The sequence below is a fragment of the Pyrus communis genome, chromosome 2 (assembly GCF_041283825.1).
Source record: "Pyrus communis isolate YQ-2024b chromosome 2, ASM4128382v1, whole genome shotgun sequence".
NCBI classification, from domain to species: Eukaryota; Viridiplantae; Streptophyta; class Magnoliopsida; order Rosales; family Rosaceae; genus Pyrus; species Pyrus communis.
This window is the reverse complement of record NC_142566.1, coordinates 1226498-1244765: the sequence shown is the minus strand read 5'-3', so window position 1 is coordinate 1244765 and position 18268 is coordinate 1226498. Positions and strand designations below refer to the sequence as shown.

At 36.6% G+C, this 18268-nt stretch overlaps 1 protein-coding gene and 1 pseudogene across 1 annotated transcript; one reads left to right on the top strand and one right to left on the bottom strand.

Annotated features, from left to right (window-relative positions):
• Window positions 1–4713: 4713 nt before the first annotated feature.
• Window positions 4714–8374, bottom strand: LOC137747082 (bZIP transcription factor 17-like). The gene is made up of 2 exons (XM_068487091.2): window positions 6426–8374; window positions 4714–5397 (listed from the first exon to the last, which is right to left on the bottom strand). The coding sequence occupies exons 1-2, from the start codon at window positions 8248–8250 to the stop codon at window positions 4955–4957; spliced, it is 2268 nt and encodes a 755-aa protein (XP_068343192.1). The 5' UTR covers window positions 8251–8374; the 3' UTR covers window positions 4714–4954.
• A 2192-nt stretch (window positions 8375–10566) lies between these two features.
• LOC137746759 (uncharacterized) lies at window positions 10567–10774 on the top strand (annotated as a pseudogene).
• Window positions 10775–18268: the final 7494 nt, after the last annotated feature.

Below are 18268 nucleotides of genomic sequence, written 5' to 3'. Positions count from 1 at the left end.
GTTCATGTTATTTCATTTGACCTAATTCCAAACCCTGTTGTGCGCTTGGTTTTGATAATTTGAGAAAATTGAATTCGGTTTTTCAAAATTACTGCATCTGGGAACTGCTAACGGAGTTTCTAAAAAAATCACAAAATATGGAATCTCTCGTCTTAAAACACAAAGATGTAAGATGTATTTTCTCTTATGTTATGTGATACCAATATCACCTCTATAATATTGTGTATTCCCATTCAATTTGTTCTTTTAAAATTACCAACAGAACAAAGAAAATATTTGATGAGAGCCCGAATACATAAAGGATGAAGTTTGAATCCCAAGTCTGAAAAACCCAAAAAAAAAAAAAAAAAAAAATTTAGTTAATGATTTTTTTTATTAGGGTTCAAAGCTTGAATCCAAGTCTTGATCAAAATGGGAATGGGAGAACCAATTTCAGTTTAAGTTTCTTCCTTTTTTTAATTTTAATTTTAATTTTAATTTTCCAGATTTTATGTTTTTTTTTCAGTTTTATTTGATCTTTAATATTAGTTAAAATCCACATAAGCATCCATATCATTTAATGAATAAATAAGAACCATTAGATGTCATGTAATCAAAAGGCTTAAAAAGAGTGTAAAAGTATTTGTAAAAATATTTGTTCCTTGATCCTATCCCATACGAATATCATCGTTCATGTTGTTTCTTATACTTTATTGGGTTATTTTCGACATGGTCATACCGTACATTCATTTTATAGAAAATTAGATTTTAATCCCTAAATAAGATGAAATTTAGAAAAATGTCTTATTCAACATTAAAATTTGATTTTAGTCCCTAGAATCTATTTAATGCCACCATATGTATTCAATGTTTTTTTTTAATTTATAATTTTATGAATTTAAATTTTATGAGAATATTATAAATTTTAATTCTCATTTTGGTAAGCATCTTATATAAGAAGATATTTTCATAGAGATTTTTCGGTACACCTATGTTTTTGCATATTTTCTTATCTGCCACTAATTCATTACAATATATTTTAGGTATGAACATTTCGGTACACTGGGTTAGTATAATATGTTTAGGTACAGACATTTCGGTACACTAGTTTAGTATAATATATTTAGGTACCAACATTTCGGTACACTAGTTTAATATCATATAGTTAGGTACAGAAATTTCAGTACACTTATGTTTTTACATATTTTCTTATGTGTCACTATTTCACTACAATATATTTAGCTACAGACATTTTGGTACACTAATTTAGTAAAATATATTATGATACGGACGTTTAGGTACACTAATTAGAGAAAGTTCAACAAAATTAATGAATTAAAATGTGTATAATAATAAATTAAAATTTTAATGTAATAACATTAAATAAATTATCTATTAAATATAAAAACAAAAATATAATATGAATTTGAATTAAGTACACATTAAGGGACTAAAATCAATATTTAATATAACACCAGATTTTTATTAAATTTTAATCTTCTTGAAGGATTAAAGTTCAAAAACCCCTTTATTTTACTGTGACAGACATGTAAGCTTCATTTACAAGAGTACATTGAACAAAACACCAAACATTTATTTATTTTTTATTTTTGGAAAAATGATATAGAGATCATATTTTGTAGATCACATGATGCGGCACCTAACGATTAGATTCTTTCTTAGGAAAACTAATGAAAATAGCTTGAAAATTTTGAGTTTTAACAATAAGGACAAAATATAGGGTAAAGTGAATATTACCAAGATTGATTTTTTAGGGTAAAAATGTGATTATTCGTTAAAGTGAACAGCACCGGGAGCTTTTCGTTAGAGTTCCCTTCTTTCTTTAATGATTTGGAGAAGAAATACAATCATGTCATGCCACATCATCTAGTTTACAAAATACAATTTGAGGGTAATGCTTGGTAGACTAAATTTGCAAACTAATTAACATATCACTAATAAAAAATAAACACTTTAATCAATACTTATGTAATAACAAGGTTTTAAAAATCGCTAGGCGCTAGTCGGGCGGCGGGCAGGGGCCTAGCTCCTAGGCGGCTAAGCGGATTTGTGTAAATTTATTACATATCTTGTAAATAAGTGTCTATTTACACCTAAAAAAAAACTATACTTGTATAGATAATAAAATAATGATAAAATGCAAATTAGGTACACCATTTCCATATATATTGGATGAACTTGTAGTAAATCCATTATTTGCAAATTAGGTACACCACTTTCATAAGTATACCACCATAATAAAACCAAAAAAAAAAAAAGCACACAATAGAAGAAAAAAACCGCCTAGGACCGCCTAGCCCGCCTGGAGTTATCTAGGCCAATTTTTAGAACAGTGAGTAATAATCGTCATCAACAACGACGGCAACGATGGCAGTTGTGCTTCGTCCACAGACGACCAACAGGCGTGTGCAGCGTGTGATGTCAATATGAAATATGTCTTGCCAAATATAGTTAATTTTTTCTTCTGAGTTTCGAAAATAAAATTTTCAGAACATTCATCTACGATATCACTTGTTTGTTCAAAATTTCCATTAAGATACTCAGCCTAATATCTACCCATCATTTTCTTGAAAAGTTCCACTTGCATGTAAAGTTTCAGCCTATAAAAAAATAAATAAAGCCTTGAGTTTTGTTGCATAATTGTAAGAAGGGAACTTTTGATCTTAGAACATTTTAACATTTTAAATCATAGCAATTAGAGGATTAAGGGCACCACAGCAGTCGAAATTGCTTCTGGCCTCCACTGGTATTTTAATTAATTTGATTTAAGGGCACCACAGCAGTTGAAATTCCCTTGGTCTCTTACATGGTGCAGTGCTCGTGTTTCTTGGGACAAGACTGGTGGTTATCAGCTAGCATCCATCCCAAATTCGGGATCACTGCCCCATGTAAGAGACCAAGGGTGGTGCTCAGCTAGCAGTCGAAATTCATTCACAGTATTGTTGAATTTGATTTAACTGATTGCACTTGGAGTAACCAGAACCATTGGGTTCAGATTGGGGCACACATTGTTTCGAAGCCTCTTTGAGATAGATGAACACCATTTCTCCGAGCAGCCATACAAGCGATACAATCTGGAGTGGTATTAAGAAGTAACAACCACCGTTGCCACCACCAGCTGCGGTGGCACCCAACAATACTGTCATTGTTGTGTGCAGTTTTCGTGAGACAACCAGACACTGTTTTCTTCTCTCCTGTTTCGGTTGTTTGTTTAGAAAATCCCAAAATCCCACTGCCTGTTGACCAAAGACCCTCTCCTCAACCAAAAGCACCCAACCTCTCAATTAAGCAGCAAACAAAGGGAAGCACTGGCAGCCAAAAATATAAAATAAAATAAAATAAACAAGTTGCCCAAAATCTACATCCATGCTCCAGATTCTTCCCTCGCACCCTCCCCACCATTCCACTTACCAAATAATAATTCATAACATCATCTCAAAATACATTCAATATGCCCTCAACAAATGCAACCAACATTCACAGTAACGTTCTCCAAACACAACCAAAACCACATGCAAGCATAAAACCAGCAAAAACAAGATAATAATAAAACAAACATCAACCAAACAGATTAAATACGAGAACATACAATACAGCCCAAATTATGCATACCCAATAAGATTGATCAAAACATATAGTGTTATCCCAATAGGATACAATCCAAAAACAAAATGATATCCAAAAATACTCTCCTTCCTGCCTTAAAGATATAGAACATTACAAAACAACTATAACAGCTACTGAACCCTGAAACTACTGAGAGAACTCGTTGCCTTGAAGCTTCAACCTGCAATCCTCCGATTAGGATCATGAGGGAGGATAAAGTCTCCATCAAAAAAAGCAACATTGCGGCTCCCACTTCTATCAGACTGTCTAAGACGTCAATAGTCGGCAAACCAAAACAACTATAACAGCTACGGAAGCAACGTTGCAGCTCCTACTTCTACCATACTGTCTATGAAGTCGATAGTCGGCAATCCAAGGAAATCATACTCCATATCATTGATTTCAGCGACATCTAACCCATGAGTCTCTACTTTATCCGCAATCATCAGCATACTCCATATCATTGATTTGCATTTTTCTAAAAAAAAAAAAGGGTAATTATATCTGTTATAATTTTCTTATGAATTTTTTAACAGATATCAAATGAACTGTCCTTAATTGGTTAACAGAGACAAATACGATGACCAGATTAACCAAATTGAAAACACAGAGACTAAATTGGCCATATGACTACAATACAGGAACTGCTTTGGCATTTAGGCCTAAAAGTTTACCGAAAGCTCAAATACTATTTTTTTTTATTAAAAGCACTTTTACTATAAAAAAAAAAAAAAGAAAAAAAAAAAGAGTAGGTTTACGTACCCTTAACAACACTTTTACAAGAAAATATTTGCCGAACACTCAACAAATTTATTTTACACTTTTATTTTCACAGTATAGCCAAAAACAGTTTTTCTTAAAGAACAGCAATACCAGACTAACCCTCACGTCTCAATTCTCAGTCCTACATATTTTCAAGGGTTGGTTTCTGCCATCCAGCAACATAATTTATATAGTTCCACTTCGATACGAGGCAATAGACGACGATGTAATTCATCCTCGTCCTCCCGTCCTCGCACTTGAGAACCACAAGTGTTCCTTCAGAAATGGCTACGAAAATACTTTTTCATCATCATCAATAACAAAAAACAGTGCGAAACGTATCCGTGCACACGCAAGCTAATGATAATTATTCTTAAACATGTTTCCTAACACAGGAAGGGCATACAACCAAACCTTCCACAGTAAGTTAAAGCCCTCTCTTATACGGGCAATCAATTCTTCTTCTGTTTATATACAAAACTGGCCTTTTTTTTTGTGTTTTTTTGTTTTGGGGGAGGGGGAGCTTCTAGAATTAGTAGATGTAGTTGTCGTCATCATTCAAAACTCCAAAGCCGCTTCTCCATGTTCAAGTAGTCACCAGGTGAGGACCAGATCGAGGGAGCACGCACGAGTATGTGACATATTTCACGCTGTCTAAAAGCACGACAACGAAAATTCGAGAAAGTGACTTCGGCTTGATCACGCCATCCACGTCAATATCACCAGCCTCTCTAGGATCAACAAGAACAGAGACAACCATGGGAGAAACCGATCTACTACCGGGCAGGGTGTTGTTCCGTTGATTTCCCTTCACATTTTCTTCGGTGACGTTATGACCAGATCCAGCAAGGGGAATTGGGAGACCACGGAGGATCCTTCTGTTCCTTCCCCTGTTCAGCTCTGTAGTATTCTGATGGTCTTCAAAAACATTCGAAACTGAAGATGCAGGTATTATACCTCCTGAAGAGGTAGTAGCTGAGACATCGAACTGAAATACTTCAGTGCACATTCCAGAACTCAGCATTGGTCCTGCAGAATATTCAAGAAATCAATAATGTAGTTTGTATCAAAGTGTTTGATGTGAGCACCGACAAAGGAAGTACAATGAACAGAAGGAGTTAAAGCAAACATATTAGGATACTAGAAAAAGCAACATAGTACAATGAACAGAAAGAATAGTAGGATTCTATCTGTGGTATCTCAATTTGGGGTTGTAGGTAGTTTTGTGTCCAAAATTCTAATATATATATAGAACTTACCAGAGGATGACTAGGGAAGCTAATCACCCCTATATGTAAGATACCCATCTGAAAGTGTAAGTAGGTATATGTCTGAAGCACTACTATTACTATCGACAATGAGCTTACTATTGATTTGATGTCCACAATTTCTAAGACTTACAAGAGATGCAAGGATGAATAAACTGTCAGACATACTTTCAAGCATGGTTAAAGCTCAAATCTAAGTATATAAAATCGACCTTCAACCCATACAAGTACATTAACAATATGCTCAACACCCTAACTACTTGACAAGCAGCTGTAATTGGAAAATGGATCCAGATCTCATCACACATGTACCAACAAAACACACTGGTCCAGGCTCATAACGACTTTTTCAAAACAGTCAGGTGCAAGATTAATCATGTCACTGATCAAAGAAACTGGCTCATAGCCTCACACAATTTTTTTTATACCTACTGCAAACAAAAGTCAATTTTCCTAATTTCTCCTAATTCAAAGCTCATGACTTATCTATTCAAAAGAAAACTCAAAACAAGAGCTTCATCTCACAATTCATCTACCCAAGTGATATTTCCTTACTAGCATGATTAAACTAAACTTATATTTACCACGAACTACCAATAGGTCCCCTCAAACTTAGCTGCACAACTATTACCAACACTGATGAAAATAATTTCGACTTCACTTGTTGATATAATGAAAATGCATGGCAAATAGTCAAAAAAGCAAACCAACCATAAAGATGTTAGGCATCCACTAAGTGCACATATACAGAACCTAAGACAAAAGAGAAACCAGGTGCAATGTTATTACCTGCAAGACCTTCACGGAACCACTGTTGCAGTTTACCATCAGCTGAAGTTGACTTCATACGATCCTTTGGAACATCAGTTGAACCACTTGTGAGAGCCTTGTGTGGTCCAGCAGAATTTCTGTATAAGGGAGCATGAATCCCTCTGTTCCCTCCCGGTTTAGGAATTGCTAATGCTGAAACCAAATCTTTAGCCACAGCCAAACCAGTCTCTCTACTACTTTGCCTTTCAAAAGGCTCATGGGAAGCCATGGCTTTCTCACTGGCCAGGACCGAATGTATAATCAAGTTTCCGTCAATCTTGACAAGCTTATCATTTCTTGGAACATACAAAGAAGCCACAAGTGGCTCACTACTAGTATTGTACAGACGAGCAAATTCATCAGAACCCGGAACTGGTCGTGACCCTTGTTCTTTTGGCATATTTCTTGTATGATGACCCCTCTCATGAAGAATTTTGTTAGAGACGTCGAATTTTCCACCAGATATGCCCAAAGATATAATTTCTTCAGATCCGTTCAAATGACTGTGAACATTCAAAAGCCTCCCTCTGTTTTGACCATTGAACCTATCACGAACATAAGAAGACCCACCAAAACCTCTATCCATTACACCACTAAAGTTAACATTCACCATAGGAACAAGCCCACCAAAAAGCAAGATAAAAAACAACAGACCCAGAAAACTAATACTAGCAACCTTCTTAGTTCTACCCTCACTCTTCTTACTTTCCGACTTTTTGGACTTGGGCGCAGCCGCTGGCTGCTGGGATTTCAATCTAGGAATTGGTAACAAAAAGGACTGGGAACCTTGTGACTTCGTCACATAGGACGAATATGGCATCCATGGATAAGCCATCGGTGGCATGGGAGGATGCGGGTGCATCCCTAAATGTGGTGGCGGTGGCGGGCACATGGTGCCACCGCTGCTCAAGTGCTGCTTCAAAGTAGCATTCTCGGCCATAACATAAGAAATCCTATTATTCAAATCAGCAATAGTGGAATGCATAGCCCTCACCTTGTCCTCCAGCTCCTCCACATAATGCTTCTTCCTCTGCCTAGAAAGCTGAGCACTTTCTCTGTTCCTCATCAATCTCGCCTTCCTCTTCTCCTCTTCATCGTTCGCATTTGCACCCACATTCACAGAAGCAGAATTGTTGTTATTGTCTGACCTCCGATACTTGGCACTTCTTGACTCCACGTTGCCGTCGTCGCTATCTTTCTTCCTCTTCACAAGGTAATTTTTCGCCATTTCATCCTCCACATTAACCTTCTCATCATCTGAACTGCAAATCGCATTGGAAGAAACAGTAACAGAATTACCCGAATTGCCCGAATGCGAGTCCACCGCCTCGGAAATCCCAGAGCCCTGAGACGACGCAGGCCCACCAGAATTCTCCGAACACTCATTCGATGACGCCGGACAATTCAGAAACCTGGAGACGTCCAGACCCCCCTTATCATCGCCGGAAACCGAAATCGCGGAGCTACCCGATTCCGGAGACCCCGAATTAGACTCGGCCGCACCGGGATCTAATCCGTCGGGAAGGAGGAATTCCTCGGTCATCGACGGCAGGTAGAGTTTGTCCAAGTCGTCGAAAGTGAGCTCGAAGTTGCAATTGTCATCAGAACCAAACCCGAAGCCAAGATCGGACATGAATTCATCCGAGGGGACGGCGGCGGAGCCCATGCCGTTGTCCGATGAGAAGAATTCAGGGTCGAGATGAGGGATCGGGAGGGACTCCATCTCGGAATTGAATTTGAAATCGGTGTGATCCGGATGGTTAGCCGAATCGGGGCCGGAGTGCGGCTCCGCCGGAAGCGCCATGTTAGGGTTTCAGAGAGGTTTGTCTGAGAATTTAGAGAGAGATGGAGAGAGGGTTAAGGAGTACGTGGAAGAGGCGGAGAGGAGTCATGTTAGAATAAAAACCCAACGGTTTCTAAGTTGTTATTATTTAATGAGAATTTGTCAGATTTGGTTACCAAATTAAAAAAGAAAAAAAAAAAAAAAAAAGAGATTTTAATCCAAAAGGAGAATGCCACGTGTATGGGTTTCACGCGGGGTTGGTTTGCCTTTTGACTCAAGCTATTAGATCCATACGCTTGTATGTACATGGGGGAGTAGTATATATATAATTTTTTTAATGATGTTGGAGTATAAGAAGGTTTGAATTTCAATTATTAGGTTTTAGTTTTATGTTTTGATTAACGAAGTAGCTGTTAAAAATTTGAAGTATTTGATATTTTTTAGCATCGTAAAAAGTTCGGATTTAGAAAATTGCTACACTTTCTTAGCTAAAGAGTGTTAATTTACTACAAGTGGTGTTATGTCCGTTCTCTTATTTTATTTTTGAATTAATTACAATACTAGTTTATAAGGTTTCTTGATTTTTCATAAAATCATTTCACCTTTGAGACATTACACTAGTACTCTTCAAGTTCTATTCACTTTCACATAACCCCTTCGCTCAAAATTTTGCTAGTAAATTGACAATTTTACCCTCTATTTGGACCCAAATTTACATCATCGGTCCGAGTAATCAAGGCCGTTGAGTAGGCATATCTCCACATTGTTGATGGAAAGTGAAGATAATTTTATTAATATTAAACGATAACATTATGATTTTTATCATAATTATCTTTTAATGATGATTTATCTTGACATTTTCTTAAGGAAATAATATACCTCCAAGCTGGAAACAGGTGGCATAATTCAATTTGATGTGGATATTTGGCATGTGGACGTGTGGTTTGGATTAGTTTTGGTTTACAGATATGAACGGCATTAGATAATGAAGCATGCATGATGGGATATTATCCATTTAAAATATGGTGATAATCAAAAATGAATTTGAAGTTCAGGATCCAAATCCTCGGGATGCATGCGACAGTTTTGGTAAAAGATGATGAGAGGCTAGGAAAGCTAGATTTTTGGTGATGATGTGGTGATGTGATAAGCCTAGGATTTGATGGTGATGGAGTTATGATAAAAAGTTTAGGTAGACTAGTGGTCATGATGGGATAAACCTAGATGGGTTTTTATTTGAAAAGTCAGCCACATGGATCATATTTCATTCTGCAAGTTAGAATTGTAGTCGGACTCCACAATTATCTAGCCATGTCAAGCAAATATCAACCCTATAAATACAAGGCGTTGTGCAACGTAAAGTCCTTCCAATTCAACACACAACTGCCCTACGCAAGCCTCTCAAACATCTTGAGATTTTTTATGTTCTTTTTCCGCCAACACATCTTCAGTTTAGATAAACAACGTTGTGACGGCAACCGGTGACATCTTCAGTTTGGATAAACAACACTGTTTCCGTAGAATCAGCCGTTCCCGGAGCACCTTCAGTTTGGATAAACAGCACTGCGTCGAGACCGACTGGTTATCTATCCAAGTCTCGGTTGAGAAGGGTTTTCGAATCCTTATTGGCAAAGGTCATCTTATTAGCCTTCTCGGCGAAATAAGGTGTTACAAGCTACTCCATTCGGCACATTGAACTCTAAGTGGTTTTATGATTGGATATTCACAAGTGAGTTTCAAAGTTCGACATTCTGACAACCGAACCACATTTACCATCAAGACATACATCTCCTTTGAGTACTTGTGTCCATATAGTCTGGTGTCGATTCGACGTGCTTATACTCTTACGAATATAATCACTGTGACCGAATCTGGTGCCGACGATTCATGAACTTCACAAAACTAGCAGCCTTATCTTCAGGCTCGAGAACCCGAAAGCCGAGACTTGTTCCTTCCTTGGCCGCAGTCACAAGATCAAGAAGTCAGCAACACGCTCAACGCAACATCAACAAATTGTACTCCTCGACCAAGCTTGGCCGACGAGTTGGCACGGCCCGCATCAACCGAATGACGTAGTTAGCTCATTAGTTACTTGGCCTACACGCCAAGTAGGCTTTGAAATTTTTAGGGTCAACACCCTCATAACTAATTAATTAAACAATAAATAATTAAATTAGAAAAAGAAAATATTAATAATAAATAAATTAAACATTGAAAACATAAATTAAAAACTTCTAAACAAGGGATGCTATGTGTTATTGTAAATAGGGTTGTCCTGTTGATTTGTCGTCGCTCTCACATTCTAATCGAGCAAACCTTTTGCCTTAGAACACAGCCATGTCTTCCACGCAAGGTGGAAAAGCAAAGCCCTGAAGGCACCCAAGGTCGAGGAAGGAGGAGTACGACGAGTCCGATTTGGCAAACCTTCAGAAGAAAAGAGATGAGGAAAAGGCACTGAAGGAGCTTAGAACCAAGGCAGAACTTAAGGGTCATTCGGAGGTTCTGGGCTCAAGAAAAGTGGGAATAAATGAGTGGGTTTATCGAACCCCAAGTTGTCAATTTATTAGCAAAATTTTGAGTGAAGGGGGTTTTATGAAAGTAAATTAAAACGTCAAAACGTATTAGTGTAATGTCTCAAACGTGGGAGGGTTTCGTAAAAACTCAATAAACCTTATGAAGTGTTAGTGTAATTAACTCTTTTATTTTCTCTGTCATTTTCTATAAATATTCATATAAATGCTTATTATAGATGTTTATGGAGTGGTGAGATAATATATGATGTGCATGAGCTTAAGCCCTCTACAAAAATCTGAAAATTGAGTTTGATTCATATAAAACTCCTATAATAGATTATAAATTTTGAGTTTTGTAAAAGTGAGTTTGATTCCAATTCTAAATCAATTTGATTTTAATTTTATAGGAATCATATGAGTTTGATTCCAATTCTAAATCAATTTGATTTTAATTTTATAGGAATCATACTCATACGTTAATATGTCACTCTATTGATTTGTTATTCTTCCACTTGTGCTTCAAATCTGATACTCGTAAATAATAAGAGCTTACTATCTAATTGTGCCGGACAATTGTGTGGGGTAGCTAATTTTTTGTTTGTTTGTTGTTGCATAAGAAAAATCCCATTAGTCACTTAGTATTACGGTCTAGTGGTATTTCTTTTTACTTGTAAGTGAGACGTCTTAGGTTCGATTATCACCAAAGGTGAATTTGAACTACATTATTGCTAGCCCATTATGAGACATAACCCACTATCCCATCCCTTGGACCATCTCCAATGGTTGGGCTACAAGCCAAATATTTTAGCCCGAAAAATTTAGCTTTTAGCCCAGAAACATTTTTTTCTGCTTCAACCGTTTTGGCCTAAAATTTGAGCCCGGAATTATTAAAGAATGAACTTAGGCTTTTTTTTTTTTTTTTCTTAAATTAAATTTAAAAAAAAAAAAAATGTACACTATCGTAAATTAATTTTATGAACATTTTAATCTAAAAAAATTTAAATTCCGATAAATATTGAAAAATCACTAAATTTTTCGCAAAGCAAGCCTTCAACTTTTACCAATCTTTCAACATTGGGCTAACTTTCAATTCACCAACCGTTCGACAATTTGGAAATGGAAAGAAATGGTAGAAAGATAAATTGGAAGAATTGTAAGAGAAAACTGAGTTTTGCATGGATGTTTGAACAAATAAATATGTATTTATAGAGTTTTTGGGTGAATTTTGAGTTAAATAATTTTTTTTAATTATTTTAGCCGTTGGATTTAAATTTGGGCCGTTAGATCTTTTTTTTTTTTTACCGTTAGATTTGATTATATTCGATCTCAGCTGTTAGATTCAATGTATTTTAAAATAACATATTCTAAAAAAATTAAATTTGAATCTGGACCATTGGATCAACCAACGGTCCTTAAAAGCCTAGCCATAGGATCAAAATTACGGTTTTTGTGGGTGGCTGACACACGCCTGACGGCGGGGCCCACCCTTGTTGGGAAACCTTTGCAAGCGCACCGCATAAGGCACGTTGGAGCGTGGGCGGGCCGAGACTGGCCCAACAACCCGCGAGTCCACTCACATGGGGGGGATTTGGGGGGTATTTGGCTCGGCTTTGCCATTTGGCATTTAGCCCAAAGTTTTAGCATGGGTTGTAGAGTGTTTTTTTGTTGGTGGGGGGGGGGGGGAGGGGGAAGGAATTTTGGGAAAATTTTAGCATTTAGCCCACCATTAGAGATGGTCTTAGTGTAGATAATATTGTTTATTCAAAAAAAAAAAAAAATCTCATTTAATTTTGTTACTTTGATTAAAAGAGAAACGACACTTGGATTTGTAAGTTAAATTCATATTAAATACCAAGTTGGATATAGGCTTTAAAGAAAAATATCAAATTCAACCAAATATTTGATGATAGACACAAACTTTATTGCTCAAGCTTATTTCTTTTTCGGATTTTAGGAAGTTCGTTAGAGCTCGGGCTTGACTTTAAGTGGGTAGGATTTAGGTCCGTTAGAAGGTCCGTGAGAAGGTCAGTTACGGTACGAGGTTGATCATTTTGGTTGAGAGTTTTAGAATATTTCTTAACACAGGGGTTGGTCATTTTAAGTCTAGAATTTAAGAATGTCCTTAAGAGCTTAGGTATGAGAACCCGTATTTTTAAATTACGCTTACATGTTTAGACATATCAACATGATGCAACAACACCTTAATTCGAGTACGGAGGTTAGCTAAGCCACACAATTTTCTTTTCCCGCTTTTATTTATCTATTTTAGGCTTATGTTTTCTGTTCATCCAAAGGGAAAGAGCCATCTTGTCTTCTCTCTTGGGTTTGTCTGCACACTATTGCCTTGCTAAACATCAGGATTTCATCGCGGATTTCGCCTTATGAAAGCATATAAACTTATTTTCTTTTTCAGTATAAATGGAATGCAAGAACGCAGGTGACAACGTGGTTTGACAGCACAAAAACCAAGCGGAGCAGGCTTCATGATTACGGTAATCCTATCTTCGACCTCACTGAATGTAACTCGAAGCTTTATCACTTATCTTTCTCCGTAATATAGAAATTCTCCTTGTAACAGCAAATAAGTTCTGGAGTGGGCTACTGAGGAGCTACTATCTGCCACGAGATTCAACCTATTTTGGTCTTTAGTAATAGAAGTAACGATAATTGCTGTGAATTTTTTTATCTCTTTAATACGAAGCCTTTCAATCTTGAGATTTCTTCCTTGTCATCACTTGTAGCAATCATAGCATCCACATAAATAATTAAAGTTGTTATCTTACTCCTTCAGCATTTTAAGAAGAGTGTATGATATGAATTACTTTGCCCGAAGCCATACTTCCTCATGGCCATTCGGAACTGCGTAAACCACGATGATTACTTTATTTCTTACAAAGCCTTTTTCAACTTACACACCACCCCCGTTTGTGTAGGTGACGTATACCCTAGTGAGATGTCCATATACACCACTTATTTAAGATTTCTATGTAAGAAGGCGTTCTTTACATCACTCGTTGCAAGGGCCAATCTAGATTTGCTGCCAAAGAAATCGACACTATTTTTGCTACCTGGCAAATGTCTCCTTGTAGTCAATATAGTAGCTTTGACTATAACCTTTAGCAACTAATCGTGCTTTGTATCTATCATGACTTGTTGACTTTAAAAATTAAAAAGCCTACATGGCGCGCTGAGTAATTATGAGCTAATTACCTTCTTTTTGTGAAAGCAGACATGCCAACTCGCAACCAAGATCGGTAGAGCGAGTAAAATGGATGTGATGGTGGTCTCGAATGTGCTGCTAACTTCTACACCAAAGAGACTACAACCGAGGAAGGAACGCCTCTCGACCTTGGGTCCTGCAACTTAAAGACAAGGTTACTAGATCAGTGCGAAGTTCAATAATAGACTCGTCTTTCATTGTGCCAAACAAGGGGTAACCAGGTAATACCTCACTTCGTCAAAGCTAATGAGATGACCTATTGAGACAGAATTGGGAATTCTTAGTCTGCCATGACTTGGTTAGATAACAGGCCATCCAGCTGCAGTTCTGTTCATTTATCTGAACTGAATGTGCTTCTGAATCGCTTGGTTCTACGACTTCAGTACTGTTAATCCAAATTGAAGACGTGGCCGGTTGTCAGCACAATGTCATTCACTTATCCGGACTGAAGATGTGTTGACAGAAGTGTTAAGATAGTTAGCGTTTTTTTGTCAGGGATATGAGAAGAATGAGCGAGAGTTTTTTTGCACAGAGCTTTTTGAGTTATTTGTAGAGTTAAATGAGACATCTTCTATTGCAGAGCCTTCTGTATTTATAGATGAGGCATCTGTGATAAACAAGCGTGCTTAGGTAGAGTCTTGATGGGCTGTATTTGCTCGACATCTACTTGAATATTCCCCTTATACCTTGGTGGCTAAAACTTCATCTACATATAGTCTCGGCCTCTTTTATTCAAACTAGGACTCTGGATCTGATCTCTTTATGTGACTCATTCATCTTAATCCAATCATGCAAACATTTTGATCATTGGGATACTTTGTATTTATCTAAGGCTCAATATGGTCTCTAGCAATTTTAATTTGTATAGTACTGGACCGAGCCACTTTCAATTGATCTCTTCACAGTCCTTCCTTCATAAGGACTCGGTCGGAATGATCCTATTTATGGGCTGAAAGGCCATCGGCCTGAAGGATGCCTATTGGGCTGAGGTTTGTGGTTCTTGAATCGACCCTCCTTGGTCCAAATTGTCATTTCAGGCACAAACAAAACCCATCAACTTTATGTTTATTCGTGTATACTCGCCTACACTCACGTTATTTTCTTCATTCATAGTAATTGAACTAAATCCCACATTTTTTTTTTTTGAAAGTGTACTCATCTCTTCCTTCATTGATTTGGTGCATCTAGTATCATATAACGCTTCTTTCATGGAATCCAGAACATTGTCAGTTGATAGTTGTTGTATGAATGCCTTGCCTGGTTCTGATAGTTTACTTGATGACACATGGTTGGCAATAGGATATTTAGACCTTTTTGCTTCATCATGTGAGTATCCATTACGTGGTTTCCTTCGGTTATACTTGTAAGGTAGCTGATAATTGAATTGTCTGATATACTAATACAAGTGATGAAATTTTCCTCATGAATATTCATGTATAGAAGCATAGTCATATGTAGGTACTATATTTGGAGAAGATAGGGGGAAGAATCTTCAACTCCGATCTGTCGTCAGACAAATCACGACCAATCGTACTGGGCAGTGGTTCTCTATCCAATTTTCGAGTCATATCATAAATTAGGGGCCACCAATCGTGTCTGGTGATGGCCGTGCTACAAATCTCATTTCAATAAAAAATTTGTCCAAGTCTGCTCTTCACTTCTTGTGTCCCTCTAAAGATAAGAGTTGGATTGAGGAATGAATAATACATTTCATACTCTATAAAGGTTACATCCATAATGACATAGGTACGTCTGGTAGAAAGATGTTAGTATCAATAACCCTTTTGATGAGCTTCATACCCCATAAAAACGTAACGCACTGCACAAGGGTCGAGTTTGGTGCATTGGTTTTTATGAAAATGAACGAACGCAACACTCTCGAAAGCACGTGGTGGCAACATCAAGATAAATGGTAGAAGAGTAAATCTAGAGAGAGCTTGCAATGGAGTCTAAAAGTCCAACACTTTAGATGGCCTCCGATTCACAAGATAGACAACGGACACAACAGCCTCATCTCAAGAAAAGCGTGGGACGTGAGCACCAAGTAACGATGCCCGGGCAGTTTCACTTGTTTTTCCGTTCATCAACCCCATTTTGTTCAGGGGTTTGAGGACAAGTAGTTTCATGGATAATACCATGAATTGTAAAGTGCTGGACAAAGCTATGATATACGTACTCCCCACAATTGTCAAAATTTAAAATCCAAAACTAAAAAAAAAAAAAAAAAATTGAGTTTGAATCATGGTATGAAAGGTCTTGTAAACAGTTAAATCATCACTTTTATTCTTTGATATATATAGCCATGTCATCCATGTACAATCATCCATAGAAGTCACAACCCACCTTATACTAAAAAAGTAGAAACCCGGGATGACCCCCAAGCATCAGAATGTATTAATCCAAAAGGAAGATTACTTTTTGCAAAACTTAAAGGATAAGACACATGATAACTCTTGGCTAAAATGCAAGTGTCACATTTAAAGTTAGAATCAGAACAATCAACAAATATGTTCAGTAGCAAATGCTTCAAATAACTTATAAATGGATGGCCTAAACGGCGAAGCCACAACAACACTTGCTGCTTTTTGTCATCCGATGCCCTCCGTACCCAATTCACAACTCAAAGATGCACTAGTACATCATGGACCAATTATCTTATCCTGAATAAGACAAAGATGCATTAGTACATACCAATTAATTGTTCAGTAGCTTGACCAACACACATTAACTTATGCTTTAAAAAGGGAGCAAGTATTGGGTAAAGAGAGAGTAGGTGTAAGATCACTTATGCCAACCCCCACTATGGGAGAGACAACACCATTGACATTGGTGATACTGCATTGTTGATGAGTAGTCTCGCAAACCAGACCTTTAGGATGATGAGTTATATGGTCAGTAGCACTTGAGTTGATATCTTACCACAAGATCATAACCATTAGAAATGTGAAAAACATGTCACAGTTACTTGAGCTCTCTAGAGAGTAGTTAGTCTATCCATGAGCACCAAAAGAGTCATGAAGTGGAGAGCATTATCTCATTCCAATTTAACAACTATATATTTAGATTTTTTTTGTAATTTCAAGATTAATTTTATAATCAAATATAAACAAGTTAAAAAACAAAGTGCGAATAGCTAACTAACAAACCAACTACGAAGGAATATAATTTTACATGAGAAAGACTAATTTCAATAGTTGCATGATTTCAAAAATTAAATTATTATGAATATCTAGAAATCAATAATTAAATTAACACAAAAAACTAAGCATCAAGTATCCTAATCAAAATATAAAAATAGTAAACTTAAAAGATAATACATCTTCACTTGATTGCAATATTACCATTTTTCGGAACCTAATGCTTGACACTTAGCAAATTTGTGTTTTTCATCTAGTTTTAGTGAATTTAGAAAACATAAAGTGCGACTTCCTGAAAAAAAGTTGAGGTTTCAACATAAAACCAATTGATAATATGGGAAGTAACATAATTACTTATAAGCACATGCAAAATCCTTATTTCCTCGATGTGGGATTGATACTTTCATCACATTTGGAATTAAAATGAAAAGAAAAATACAAAGCATCAGTTGTCAATTCCTTCTGCCGAGCAAAGAGAAACTAGTAGAAAACAATGCGGACAACTACCCGAACATGGACGCTCGTTCGACTTCTTTCAAAGTGACGAATAAGTCATTAGTGGGCATTCAAAGCAAAATATACTCAACATCTTTGATTTCATCAAGTTTTAAATTCATGGGACTCTTCTTTCTCCTATGCTTAACATATCAAGTTTACAAAATTTTATGGTGTACCTTCAAAACTCATCATTTTGGGACTTCTTCAAAATAAATTCTAGGATCAAACAAAGTAAGCACATCCTTCAAGCAATTCGCATCTTTCAACACCGACAAATAAACATCGACACCTTCCAATACAACAACAAATCCATTATCAACTATATACGTTTTTCCAGTTCTAAAAACAACAATAAAACATAGACAATTAGTATCGAGAAATTTATAATGACATGCCATTTAAAATGCATTACATTCTATACATTCATCTGAAAAAAGACAAAGATACTTACAATAAAAACTTCAATTTCAACAAAAAACATTTTTTAAATCGTTGATATCAGCAGAGTCAACTCCATGATCCATTCTGTATGTTCGACAAATCAAATCTAAAAAACTTCAATGTAGACGGTCTTTACAAAACAAATCAACTTCTGGTATACTTCTTCCACTTCAGTAAACGAATCAAATACAAGTAACTTCCTTCATATGTCGCTCATCCTTCAAAGTCAT

What these genes read in the sequence shown, in the direction of transcription:
- LOC137747082 (XM_068487091.2), bottom strand. Translation starts at nt 8,250, where the DNA reads ATGGCGCTTCCGGCGGAGCCGCACTCCGGCCCCGATTCGGCTAACCAT. An exon ending in GTTCCGTGAAGGTCTTGCAG is followed by an intron (nt 5,398 to 6,425) that starts GTAATAACATTG and finishes AATATTCTGCAG; the next exon opens with GACCAATGCTGAGTTCTGGA.